This window comes from Gadus morhua, chromosome 23 (genome assembly GCF_902167405.1).
Source record: "Gadus morhua chromosome 23, gadMor3.0, whole genome shotgun sequence".
In the NCBI taxonomy this organism is placed as follows: Eukaryota; Metazoa; Chordata; class Actinopteri; order Gadiformes; family Gadidae; genus Gadus; species Gadus morhua.
In genome coordinates, this window is record NC_044070.1 from 7,919,548 (window position 1) to 7,932,047 (window position 12,500).

General features: G+C 46.8%; 1 protein-coding gene across 2 annotated transcripts in view; it reads left to right on the top strand.

Annotated features, from left to right (window-relative positions):
- Positions 1-12,500, top strand: part of myo3a (myosin IIIA) — a 55,751-nt gene that overhangs the window by 19,494 nt on the left and 23,757 nt on the right. For both annotated transcript variants that reach the window (XM_030349368.1, XM_030349369.1), the window contains exons 6-10: positions 4,849-4,925; positions 6,323-6,468; positions 10,960-11,025; positions 11,181-11,336; positions 11,984-12,025. In XM_030349368.1, the coding sequence (XP_030205228.1) occupies positions 4,849-4,925; positions 6,323-6,468; positions 10,960-11,025; positions 11,181-11,336; positions 11,984-12,025 (487 nt within the window). The remainder of the gene's footprint in view (positions 1-4,848; positions 4,926-6,322; positions 6,469-10,959; positions 11,026-11,180; positions 11,337-11,983; positions 12,026-12,500) is intronic.

Below are 12,500 nucleotides of genomic sequence, written 5' to 3' on the forward strand. Positions count from 1 at the left end.
CACACACACACACACACACACACACACACACACACACACACACAACAACACACTTGTAATGTCCAAGGGTGCTTTGGTTTTGTGCTGTAGCAATATGTCTGAAGGGCTCAGTTAATATTTTATATCCCCTTTGACCCTTGTGGTTGTCAATACTAGCTATTATCACCTGGTAATCTAGTTTATAGCCCTCAACTATTGAGGCATATTTCTGTTATGGAAACAGAAAAAGGCAGTGTAGTTTTCTCTATCTTTTAATATCTAGTGCTGGAGATGCTCTAGCTTTCATTAGTCCGTTTAGGAATTTCACGCTTTTGTTCCATGTCAGTATTCATTTGCTAATTGTGGTTTATCCGTTGTTTGCATCTATTTCTAAAATAACACCCGGTTTATCTTTCTGCAGGATAGGTCTTTCATAATTAGATCTGCTGTTTTGTTTTGATATGCGATAAACAATACCTTGGTACAGACTTTAGGATTCATGGATAGAAATAGAGAAGAATTACCTTTTTCTTGATACATGTTTGATTTATGTTTTTTTTTTTAATACAGACCAATATAAATCGTATATCTCTAACCAAATATGAACGGTACTAAAATATTAACAGGAGCGATTAACAGCATATAAACAGTAAAAACAATACTAAAATATTAACAGTAGCCGTCAAAGTTATCAAGAGTCGTTTAGAAAGGTCTGATTTAATGTCGACCACCTGACATTGTTCACCAATAACTATGAGATGAGGACATTCCCTCCATATGGTGTGCGTACAGTAGGGGGCGCTGTACCTCTGTGCGGCCTAGCCACACAGACTGGCTCTGTTGATGACTCACCTAGCGTCACGACTTTAGCAGCAACGCATTAAGCCGCCTAGTGCTGGGGGTAGGAAACCAACGCTCTCTCCCGAGACGCTGGGGTCACGCCGTCTTAGCTCACTGGAATCAGAACCAGCTTCAGGGTGGGGAACTAGGCGGACAGGAAGTGGATCAGGTTGCCTGGCAACAAGAGGCTTGTGGGTGGAGCGTGTCAACACAACCATGGCCACTCCTGGCTGGCTGGCAGACGCCCTTGAGTGGTTGACGTGTGGTGTGCCACCGTGATTAGATGTGTGTGTACCTAGCTGTAGTGTGGTGGCTTGGTGGCTTCACTTGTTAGTGTGCTTACCTTGCAGGAAACAAAACTAGCAGTGACCCAGGTTCCATTCCTACCTGCAGACCTATGCTACGGTCCCTCTTTCTCTGAATCCATTTTCCTGTCCATTGAGGATCAATCTTAACAGCAAATTAGCTGTAGTATACTAGTAGCATAAACTAGAGGGTCTTTGAGGGCTGGTTTGTTACTGACATGTAATAGCTTGTGTATTAAATCAGAATATACACAGATTACAGAGTAAAAGTCCAGTTTACAAAGCAAAAGTCCTCTCTTCCTGCACATTTCTGGGTCATTCTGAGCAGTGCAACTGACAGGTTGCGGTTGTGTCGTCGGCCAGACTGAAGGACTTATTCATTGCTTCCCGACACTCATATATGTTGACTTCGGAGACGATCTGAGCCAGTCAAATATGTTGCAAAGAGGCACGAGCAAGAGACTCCAAAACTGTCAAACTTCAGGGTGTAGAAAAACAACCTAGAAGAGAAACAGAAACCGTCAGCAGCAAGTCTCATCGTGAGGAGGAGAGGAGGAGCGGTCGTGAGGAGGAGTTGTCGTGAGCCCGGCCGCTCGTGCGTACGCATCACGCCAAACGCTGACGGCTGTTCACTTAGACGGGAGTGAAGGAACAGGGGGGGGGGGGGGGGGGGGGGGGGGGGGGCACGCTTAGCAAGCGCAAGAGATTAAACCCAGGCGATGACTCATCAACAGCGGGGGTACATGTGTGGTGCGGGAGAGGGGGTAGGACGCTGAAACGTCATCAGAACAAGCAGCAGAAGAATAGCGACGCCGGCCCTTTAAGCGACCTCATGAATATTCTAATTGAGTGCCGGGATGATCATTGAGTGGGGCCCCCGACGGGCCCTGGTTAATGGAGTGGAAAGTGAAGTGCAGACCCGAGGGAGCCTTTACAACCGGCGCTCTTTGTGTGGCGGTGCTTTTAACGCACTGAGATCTGGATATAGTGGAGGCTTCAACGTGGGGTTATCGCCCGGTCTTCTGGTGGGCTGTTGGTGGGTGTGGGGGTCCATCTGGGTCAATATGTAGGATTATTTCAGTTTGTGGATGTCGCAGTGGGTTTTTTCTTGTGTGTGTGTGTGTGTGTGTGTGTATGTGTGTTTGTGCGTGCGTGTGTGTGTGTGCGTGTGTGGGGGGGGGGAGGGGCGGTGTGTGTCTGCATTGGTCTCATCAGATTATTTATAAGTGAGGTGCTGAGGGCTGTGGTTGTGTGGGTCCATCTCTGTCAATGTGTTTTTGTTTTTTCTTCCGTTTTTAGATGTAGCAGTGGGTGTGAGTGTGTGTGTGTGTGTGTGTGTGTGTGTGTGTGTGTGTGTGTGTGTGTGTGTGTGTGTGTGTGTGTGTGTGTGTGTGTGTGTGTGTGTGTGTGTGTGTGTGTGTGTGTGTGTGTGTGTGTGCGTGTGTGTGTGTGTGTGTGTGAGTCCCTTCTGATGTTTGCCACAGAAATCAGTTTTCATCAATATTTCCCATCCAGGCCTCTCCCTGCCGCCTCCTAAACCCTGGCGGTAGGGATCCTCCATGAGTGTAACACTGCCGATCCCAGAGACTACATTACCCACAACCCACAGGAAAAAGGAACAGATTATGATGACACCATTATGACAGTATGACTGAGACACTGTGTTTGTCCCATCCTATCTCATGTTAGGTTGGTGAATATAAAACATGCTGTAAATTTGTTGGAATCCGACCCTTAACACATGATATTCTCACATTTTGGACGTGATATAACACATTCATTACAATATGTACAATCTCTCTCTCTCTCTCTCTCTCTCTCTCTCTCTCTCTCTCTCTCTCTCTCTCTCTCTCTCTCTCTCTCTCTCTCTCTCTCTCTCTCTCTCTCTCTTTGCCCCTGTCTCTCGCTCTCTTTTCCTCTCTCTCTCTCTCTCTTTTCCCCTCTCTCTTTATTTCCCACTCTCTCTCTAGCTTTCTCTCTCTCTTTTCCTTCATCTCTCTCTTTTCTTCCTTTCAATATATCACCTGCCTCCCTCTCTCTTCATTTCTTCCTCTCCATCTATTTCCTCTCTCTCTCTCTCTCTCTCTCTCTCTCTCTCTCTCTCTCTCTCTCTCTCTCTCTCTCTCTCTCTCTCTCTCTCTCTCTCTCTCTCTCTCTCTCTTGCTTGTATCTGACAGTAACTTAGCTGATCACATCATAATCCTGGGGCCTGGTCTATAAACTGAAGTCAAGCTTATTCTACACACACACGCACGCACGCACGCACGCACACACACACACACACACACACACACACACACACACACACACACACACACACACACACACACACACACACACACACACACACACACACACACACACACACACACACACACACACACGGTCACACATCAATGCTATTCAAAGGCTGTAGTCTCCATCCGAGTTGCCCCAGGCAACATATGTAAAACTATTCTGAACAATTCATCATCTGTGGACACAGACATCTGGCTGAATGTGTGTGCGTGTTTGCGTGTATGTCAGTGTGTGTATGTGTGTGTGTGTGTGTGTGTGTTTGTGTGTGTATGTGTGTGCAAGTGTGTGTGCATGTGTGTGTGTCTACTTTATAGTGTGCGTTATAGCTCACAGCAGGCATTCAAATCCAAATAACTCCAAAAAAAACAAAACACCAACCTAAGCGTCAGGACACACTCTATAAAGATACAAATCGACAAATCACAGCAATAGGAACTAATCAACCGACATCAGGGGGACCCTGACAGTGAGGAGTCAATGCAGGGGGCACAGCTGACAGACAGGTTCATGCTATTCCACAATCTTGGGGCTGTTTTTTATCTGTATGCAAATTGTATTTGCATGGGGACCCCATGGCTTTAGTTTAGTTTGTATAAAGTATTTGTTTGTATTTGAGGGAAAGATTGTTTACTCGATTTCATTCAATCCGAAAAGTGTTTTCTTGAAATAAGTATTGTTGCAATCCAACGTATTCTTACCCACAGAAAGTTGGCTTCGACAGGCTTACCGGGTCAGACCACTTCTTAAGTGATACTATTGAATGAGTGTTGTTCAACCTACACACATTTGTTTCAGGGTCATCTGAAGACTCATCCCATCAACTGACTCAAGCTGTTGTTTCAGCTCTCACAACACATGTTTTGTGTTGCTCTAGAACCTCTACGACTTGGTCAAGGATATTGGTTTCGGGCAGCCATTAATCACAGTTTCGGTCTCACAGGGCTTCGGCCAACACATTATAAGACCTTGCCTCTTAAAGGGACGAGGCAAATCTCCCCCAGAACCCAGAGGGGGGGACCCCTCAAGATGGAACCCAGCCCCTTTACCCTAAACATGATGACGAGCCAACGTCAGAAACAGCAGAGGCTGGGGGAAGCCCCATCTTTTCCCCTTCCCTGGGATTAACGGGGATGCGTTGGCCGGTGTGTTGGTGGTCAGGTCAGCCGGGTGCCAGAAGTCATGGTAGCACAGGTCTGGTCCCCATTGATCCACTGGCTACAGCTAGCATAGGAGCTGTTGGAGGCTCCTCCGCACACAGCCCTGTCTTTATCCAACTTTGATCGCATGCTATTGGCTGCTCCCATGTTATATCACCAGTCCTTTTGGATTTGAATCCTCTGCCAAACGTCTCAATGTAACGAAACACTGCGCCATTCTTGTCAATGACGTCATGGTTTTTCTTATCAATGCTCTGTTCCGTCCGCAGGCGTATCGGCCCAGCTGACCAACACCAGGCTGAGGAGGAACACCTCGGTGGGAACCCCGTTCTGGATGGCTCCGGAGGTAGGACCCCTCCACGAAACACACCCAGACCCCCACTGAACAACACCGATACACTGGGTCGCACAGGTCAAGTAGACAGGAAAAACCCTGTCATCTATTGAAAGGTTGAAGATCTAACTCACTTGAACCCAGCAGTGAACCGAGATCCCCTGTGCTTGCGTCTACGCCACTAAAGTCCTAAAGTAGCCCCAGATGCCCTCGTAAAATCCTTGAATCCAATAAGAAAAGTGTATTTGAGAGCATAAGGAGGCGAATTAGAGGTCCTTTACATAAGGTTTGCATGATGGACAAATGGATGTAGCCTATTACACTCGGCCCTCCCAGATGCATGTGGGAGTCTGAGATTTAAATGACATTTGACTCGCGTTGACCTCCATCACGAAGAGGCGTTTTATCGAGGTGGAGTCTCTGAGTTCGAGGATTCAGGTTCAGAAGTTTTGGGATTTTCGCTGGGAAATGATTGATTATGCGTCATGAACACCGAAGGAAGAAGGCTTTGTTTGACGCCTTATTGTTGTGACGCAAACGCTGGCTCCAGGTCGCGATAGATAGCATTGTCCTCGTGTGGATTGATCGTGATTTTTCAGGCTGTAGGTAAGGTTGTTGAGATGCCGAGTTTTAACCATTGGATAAGCTCCATTAGATAACAACTTTATCAATTAAGATGAGTTGATTAAGAAGCTATCGCGTTACCATTGTTCACAGGTTTCTACAATTGAATCTTGTTGGAATTTTCCTTGTTACTATAAAGCTTTGAAAGTCTCTCCCTGTATAAGTTTGAACATTTATTGTTATCATTGGAAATATTCATACTTATTTCAGTATATCAAATCTCTTTAGTCAGTGTATTTCAGAAATGTTTAGAAAAGCTTTTATTAAAGAATGAAATGTGATTACAGTATGCAGTGTGTCTGTGTGCTCCAGGTGATTGGGTGTGTATGTGTATGTGTGTGTTTTGCAGGTGACAGAGTTTTTTTTTTTTTTATGTATGTACGTGTGTTGCAGGTGACGGTTTGTGAATATGTATGTGTGTGTGTTCCAGGTGATAGAGTGTGTATATGTACGTGTGTGTGTTGCAGGTGATAAAGTGTGTATATGTATGTGTGTATGTTGCAGGTGATAGAGTGTGTATACAGTATGTATGTGTGTGTGCTGATGATAGAGTGTGTATATGGATGTGTTTGTCGCAGGTGATAGAGTGTGTTTATGGATGAGTGTGTGTGTGTGCGTTTCAGGTGATAGAGTGTGCATATGTAAGTGTTTGTGTTACAGGGGAAAGAGTGTCTATATGTATGTGTGTGTGTTGAAGGTGATAAAGTGCGTATATGTGTGTGTGTGTGTGAGATACAGGTGATAGAGTGTGTATATGTGTGTGTATGTGTGTGTGTGTGTTGCAGGTCATCGCATGTGAGCAGCAGTTAGACACTACCTACGACGCCCGCTGTGACGTGTGGTCTCTTGGCATCACCGCCATCGAGCTGGGAGATGGAGACCCGCCCCTCTCAGACCTCCACCCAATGAGAGCACTCTTCAAAATACCCAGGTACGCCCCCAGAAAAATACCCAGGAACCCTCCCCCAAAATACCCAGGGACCCTCCCCCAAAATACCCAGCGACCCCCTCCCAAAGTAACCAGGTACCCTCCCCTAAATATCAAAGCACCCCAAAAATACCCAGTTACCCTGCTCCAAAATACCAAGGGACCCTCTCTCCCAAAATATGAAAGTACCTCAAAAATACCAAGGGACCCACCCCCAAAACCAGGTAAGAAATACTGAAGTACCCGAATAAAATACCCCAAAAAGAGTTGAACTGTAACCAAAAAGGTTTGGCAATCATCCCACCAGTTCTGCAATGACCGGTCTGTACCTACACTGCGTTCTACTTACCTGTGTTTTACTATGGCCACTCAAAGTGCTACGCAATCAGCAGCTCACACTCCCACATTTTTACCCAGACGCTGGTCTCAACCATGCAAGCCAGCAGCCAGCTTGTTTGGGGCATTTAGGGTATCCATATCCATGATTTCCAACTTTTTTTGGGAGAACCCCTAATCCAGTCCTTGTTTCTGTAAGTTTCGGTGTGCTGTGTATTAAATCGTCCCGCATACCCTGAGGGATTAACTGGTGAACACTCATCTCATAGAAGGATGCCAGAGTGTACAGATTATCATACGCTTGTGCCCTATGATTGTGGCTGTTTGTTGCTGCCGACAAGCTGTGAGCGTCTGTAATGATTGTGTTAAGCAACACAGACGAGGAGCTTGTCAAGACGGTTTATAAATCACACTGCCCTTCCTCAGGGGAAGCCCGCATCTCCCCGGTTAAAAGAAGAACTGTTAATTCATCGTTTAATTTCCATGCAGAACGCAGGCCACTTGTCTGGAAGCGTGTTCCCTGTACAAAGGTCTATTCAGGCTGGGGGCCTGGCAGTGATACAAAAAACAACATCCAATACTAATCTAAAAGAACCATTTTCAATCTGCAACTCAATAGGGCTGATTCGCCCACACTCTCCCTCCCTCTCTCTCCCTCTCCCTCCCTCTCCCACACTCTCTCTCCCTCTCTCTCCCTCCCTCTACCGCCTTCTTTGTCTCCCGTTCCCCATTCTCTCCCTCTCGCCCAATCCCTCCCCATCCCCCCCTCCCCTCCTCTATCTCCCCCTCCTTCTCTCCCCCCCTCCCCTCGATCTCATCACCACCCTCTCTCTCTCACCATCCCCAGCCGTCTCTCACCCCCAATTCTCCCTCTCTGCCCCCCTCCCCTTCTCATCCTTCCCTCCCCCCCCTCCCCCCCTGTATCTCCCTCTCCAAGCCTATGTGGGGCAGAGAGCCTTCGGCTGACAAAGTGCAGTCTTTCCAATCTGAGAGCGTGGCTCCGTGGTGCTCTCCTCTGCCAGGGGCTTGGTGTGACGCATCTCCCCGTGCTCCGGCTCTCCTGGGTGGGGGAGGAGGTCGGCGCGGGCAGCCTCTCTGCTCGCCCCCGTCTGGGTGGATGGAGGCTGTTGAAGGTGAACAGTAATTGTTTACCTTCTTCTGGTCTATGGCCTGAGTGCTCATCGCGGCTGTTAGCTCAATGCAACGGCAGCGTTTCGCGATTACGTGTACTTGCCCACACACACGCACACACACACACACACACACACACACAACCACACAACCACACACAACCACGCCCCCGTCTGGGTGGATGAGTGCACGGACAGAAAGCACTGTGTCCATCAGTAACCTTCGACAGTTTTGTTATTCTCTTGCTTTTTGTCTTTGCCTCTCTTATTCTCTCACACATGCACATGCAAACACACACACACACACACAAAAACATACGCACACAAATACACACACAAACACACTGTGGGTGTTAAGGCCAGAGGTTGTGTTAGCTGTCCTGTGAGGTAGCCTGAGGATCCTGAACCACAATCTGTCCCAGAGCTTTGTCGCATTCAACCTGATGGATGCTCCCAGCATCTCTCTCTCTCTCTCTCTCTCTCTCTCTCTCTCTCTCTCTCTCTCTCTCTCTCTCTCTCTCTCTCTCTCTCTCTCTCTCTCTCTCTAACTCTCTCTCTCTAACTCTCTCTCTCTAACTCTCTCTCTCTAACTCTCTCTCTCAGTGTTCGCATCCTCCACATTCTTCACTCTAGGCTCCAATGTAACACCGCGCTGTGGTTTGAAACTGGTTGAATCTTGGTGAATGGGGTGAACTAGGGTTGGACTGCGCTTGGCCCCTCTGCGAATAAATTATACAAGTCAACACAGGAGTTTCTTCTATACCAACTCACTTTGGATTCACTTTGAGACTTTAATTGCCTTTCTCTGTCTCTCTCTGTCTCTCTCTGACTCTCTCCGTCTCTCTCTCTCTCTCTCTCTCTCTCTCTCTCACTGACTCTCTCCGTCTCTCTCTCTCTCTCTCTCTCTCTCTCTCTCTCTCTCTCTCTCTCTCTCTCTCTCTCTCTCTCTCTCTCCCTCTCTCTCTCACAGAGTGTAGTGTAATTATTAACCAATCTGAGTTTGTAGATTTGAAATCCCAATGTAAATGTTATCAAACACGCTGAGGAGCTAGCCAGAGACTACAGGGCTTTTCTAAACACACAAGCAGAGCAGCTTCGGTAAAGATTGAGCCTGTTTTGTATGTGGACTGCAAATATAAGTGCCTCCTGTCCTCCCTTCACTGCTCCCTCTCATCCACTCTTCGCCTCACTTCTCTCACCCTTTCCACTACTCTCCTTTCCCGTCCACTCCTCCCCTCATCTCCTCCCTTTCTTCTCCTCGCCTCATGTCTCTTCTCCTCTCCTCTCCTTTCCTCTTCTCTCCTCATGTCTCCTCTCTTCTCCTCTCCTCTCCTTTCCTCATATCTCCTTTCCCCTCCTCATGTCTCCTCTCCTCTCCTCATCTCTCCTCTCCTCTTTTCTCCTCATATTTCCTCTCATGTCTCCTCTCCTCATGTCTCCTCTCCTCATGTCTCCCCTCCTCGTCTCTCCTCTCCTCTCCTCATATCTCCTCTCTTCTCCTCATGTTTCCTCTCTTCGCCTCACCTCTCCTCATGTCTCCTCTCCTCTCCTCTTCTCTCCTCTCCTCATATCTCCTCTCCTAATGTTCCCCCTCTTTGCCAAACCTCTCCCCTCCTCTCCTCTCTTCTCTTCTCCTCTCCTCTCCTCATATTTCCTCTCATGTCTCCTCTCATTTCCTCATGTCTCCTCTCCTCTCCTCATGTCTTCTCTCCTCTCCTCTCCTCTCCTCTCCTCTCCCCTCCTCGTCTCTCCTCTCCTCTCCTCATATCTCCTCTCCTAATGTTCCCTCTCTTCGCTTCACCTCTCCTCTCCTCCCGTCTCTTCTCGTTTCCTCCCCATCCCCTTCCTCTCCCCTCTTCTAACCGGCAGATCAAACAAACCCTGACTCTTAAAAAGTCAACGCATTAGCCGGAACAAGGCTGTGTTTAAACGGCCACCTCTTTAGCGGTTATTCTCTGTGATAAAACAGCGACGCGCACTCTCTTGGCGGCTCCAATTAATGGCTGTCACAGCTCAGGGCTGGTAAATAGGCCCCGCTTGCGCATTAGCAAGCGGGTATCGACCTCCTCACATCATCCCACTCCGAGATTCTCTCTTGTAAAAAAAATATTTTAACAGGATGGGGCATTAGAGCCTATGAGCACTAGCGTGTTAACGTGTCTCAGCCACGGGGCCTTGTTACCCCTGGCTCTCACTCCCACCTCCGGGTCGACTCGATTGAGTTGCTTAGCGCCATCACTAGCCAGAGTTTGGCAATGGATTGAAATAGCTAAGTGCTAGAGAAGGTTTGGTTGCCGTGGGATAGCTGCGTGCTCTACCTAGCCAGAATGAGTTTGGAGTGACCTTGATTGCTTGAACATTTAAAATGGTTTTGCCTAACAAGAGAAACTTTGGCTATAGTTTAGGATAGTTAAATGTTCTAGCTAGCCAGCCACAAATTTGACTATGGTGTGAAATAACTAAATACTAGCGGCATATTTTGGATGTATGATACAATACTTAATTCAATCTATAAATAAATGATATGGCTAGCCAGTGTATTGGCTGTAGAGTGAAAAAGTTCAAACGTTTTGGGCAGCCTTGGACAAGCTCCCAGTGTCCACTCCCTTCATGGATGGTCCCATGCTAATATGAAGGGAGCTAGTGTACAAGAGACAGCCCCACATAACCCAGTGCTGCCAGCAAGCTCTTTCAACATGCTGTTCTTGACAACACAAAAGGAAATTCAAACGATTGTAATGAAAATGTGATGTATTGTTTGGTGTCCACTGCTGTTACAATTACTTATTGTCAACCAGTGGATCAATCACTGCCACACAGTCATGCAGTCAATGGCGGTTCATTTTGTGTTGGAAGAAAAACTCTCACGGCATCTCCCTGGAGAATGGGAACAGAGCGATACGTTCTGGCAAGGATTGTTCTGGCTGTATTCTCCTGAGAGCACTGTCTTGGATCTGTCCGTTCTCTGGGGCCGGCCGGTCCAATCCAATCGCCTTTCCTTCCCTTCTTATCTCCTCTCCCCTCTCAGAAACCCTCCTCCGACTCTGCATCAGCCAGAACTGTGGACAGGCATCTTCAACGACTTCATCTGCAAGTGAGTCTGGTGTGTGCACATGAGTGGGGATGTGTAATGAACACAAATGTGTATCATGTGTAGAAATAAAAAAAATAATGATGACACACTACTTGATTAGAAGAAAGTTCAGCAAAAAAGGTTTTTTTTTCTGTCCTTTCTCGTCTGTCGTCCAGATGCCTGATTAAGGACTTTGAGCTGCGACCCAATGTTCTGGACCTCCTCCAGCATGTTTTCCTCCAGCAGATCCGAGGTAAAGAGAAGGTCCTGCAGAAGCATTTGATGGAACACATCGACCTCAACCAGCAGCTTGGAAACATTGAGAAAACGAGGTACATCCTCCTAAACACACTTTATTAATGGTTTCTGCTGGTATTTTATGCACTAATAACTAATTCTTTCCCCCACTGTTGCCGATTCCGAGTCGTGTTTCTAGACTGGAGACGTCATACATGTCTCCTATTGAATTCACTTTAACCTCGGACAGGGAAGTGAGGTTCTGAGGGTGTACACGTCCAGGAGAGAGCTACTAGGTTTGATTCACCAAGGTCCACAACAGGAATCCGCCTCACCAGCTACCTGCTCCCTCATGACATATGTCTGGATTCACTATATTATACTTCACTGCAAATGTGCAATCTAAATGACTAAAGCAATCAGGAGCATTCGGCCCTTACAAAGTATGATCTTTGTCTATTTTGGGGACACTCACTAATAAAGTACATCCTGGTGTCTGACTCTGGGCCTACATTAAGAAAGAAAACCAAACGTTTCTCCTAGCTGGATGTTATGCATGAAACTGCATCGATTTTTCCCTCGAAACAAACAAAAGCAAGAAACCAATAATCCCTGATGTTGCACCAACCTAACTGGCCCCATAATCCACACAGTACAGATGGTTCAACAGTAGGGTTTACCAAACGCAAGCTAACCTAGCTCCATGCTAACGTAATGCTAACGTCATTTTGTGTTATTTAAGCCATCATGGAAAGGCAGTCAGAACCACAGAGCAAAACGACAGGTAACAGATGACCCCCAACCCATCGTCCGCCCACTTAGCTAGTTGCTAACCATCCCAGCTAACCAAGTCCTTTTAGACCAATCAGAGCCCTCTTCGTAGCTGTGATGTCATCCCAACTGGACAGTTTCCCCTTGTTGTTCTCCTCCAGTTGTTGTCATTTGTGTCGTAACTCATTCCAACTTCCCCTTCATCTCACTGGAAACATGTGAGCAATGATTTGTATTTGTGATGATTTTCCTTTAACACAAATCCCACTGGTTTATTGCCATCGTTCAATATGAAATTAACATAATCCTATGAACTGTTATCAAGTATAATAAACTGGTATAAACCAGATAGGTTAAATCTTTAAAAAGTCTGTCACCCCAATGACAGACTCACACTTCTTCTTATCATCACCATATATATTTCAATGGCCGGCCTACAAATTCACACATTTCGATAGCTTGGGGGTTAATATGTGAGTGAATCGTTG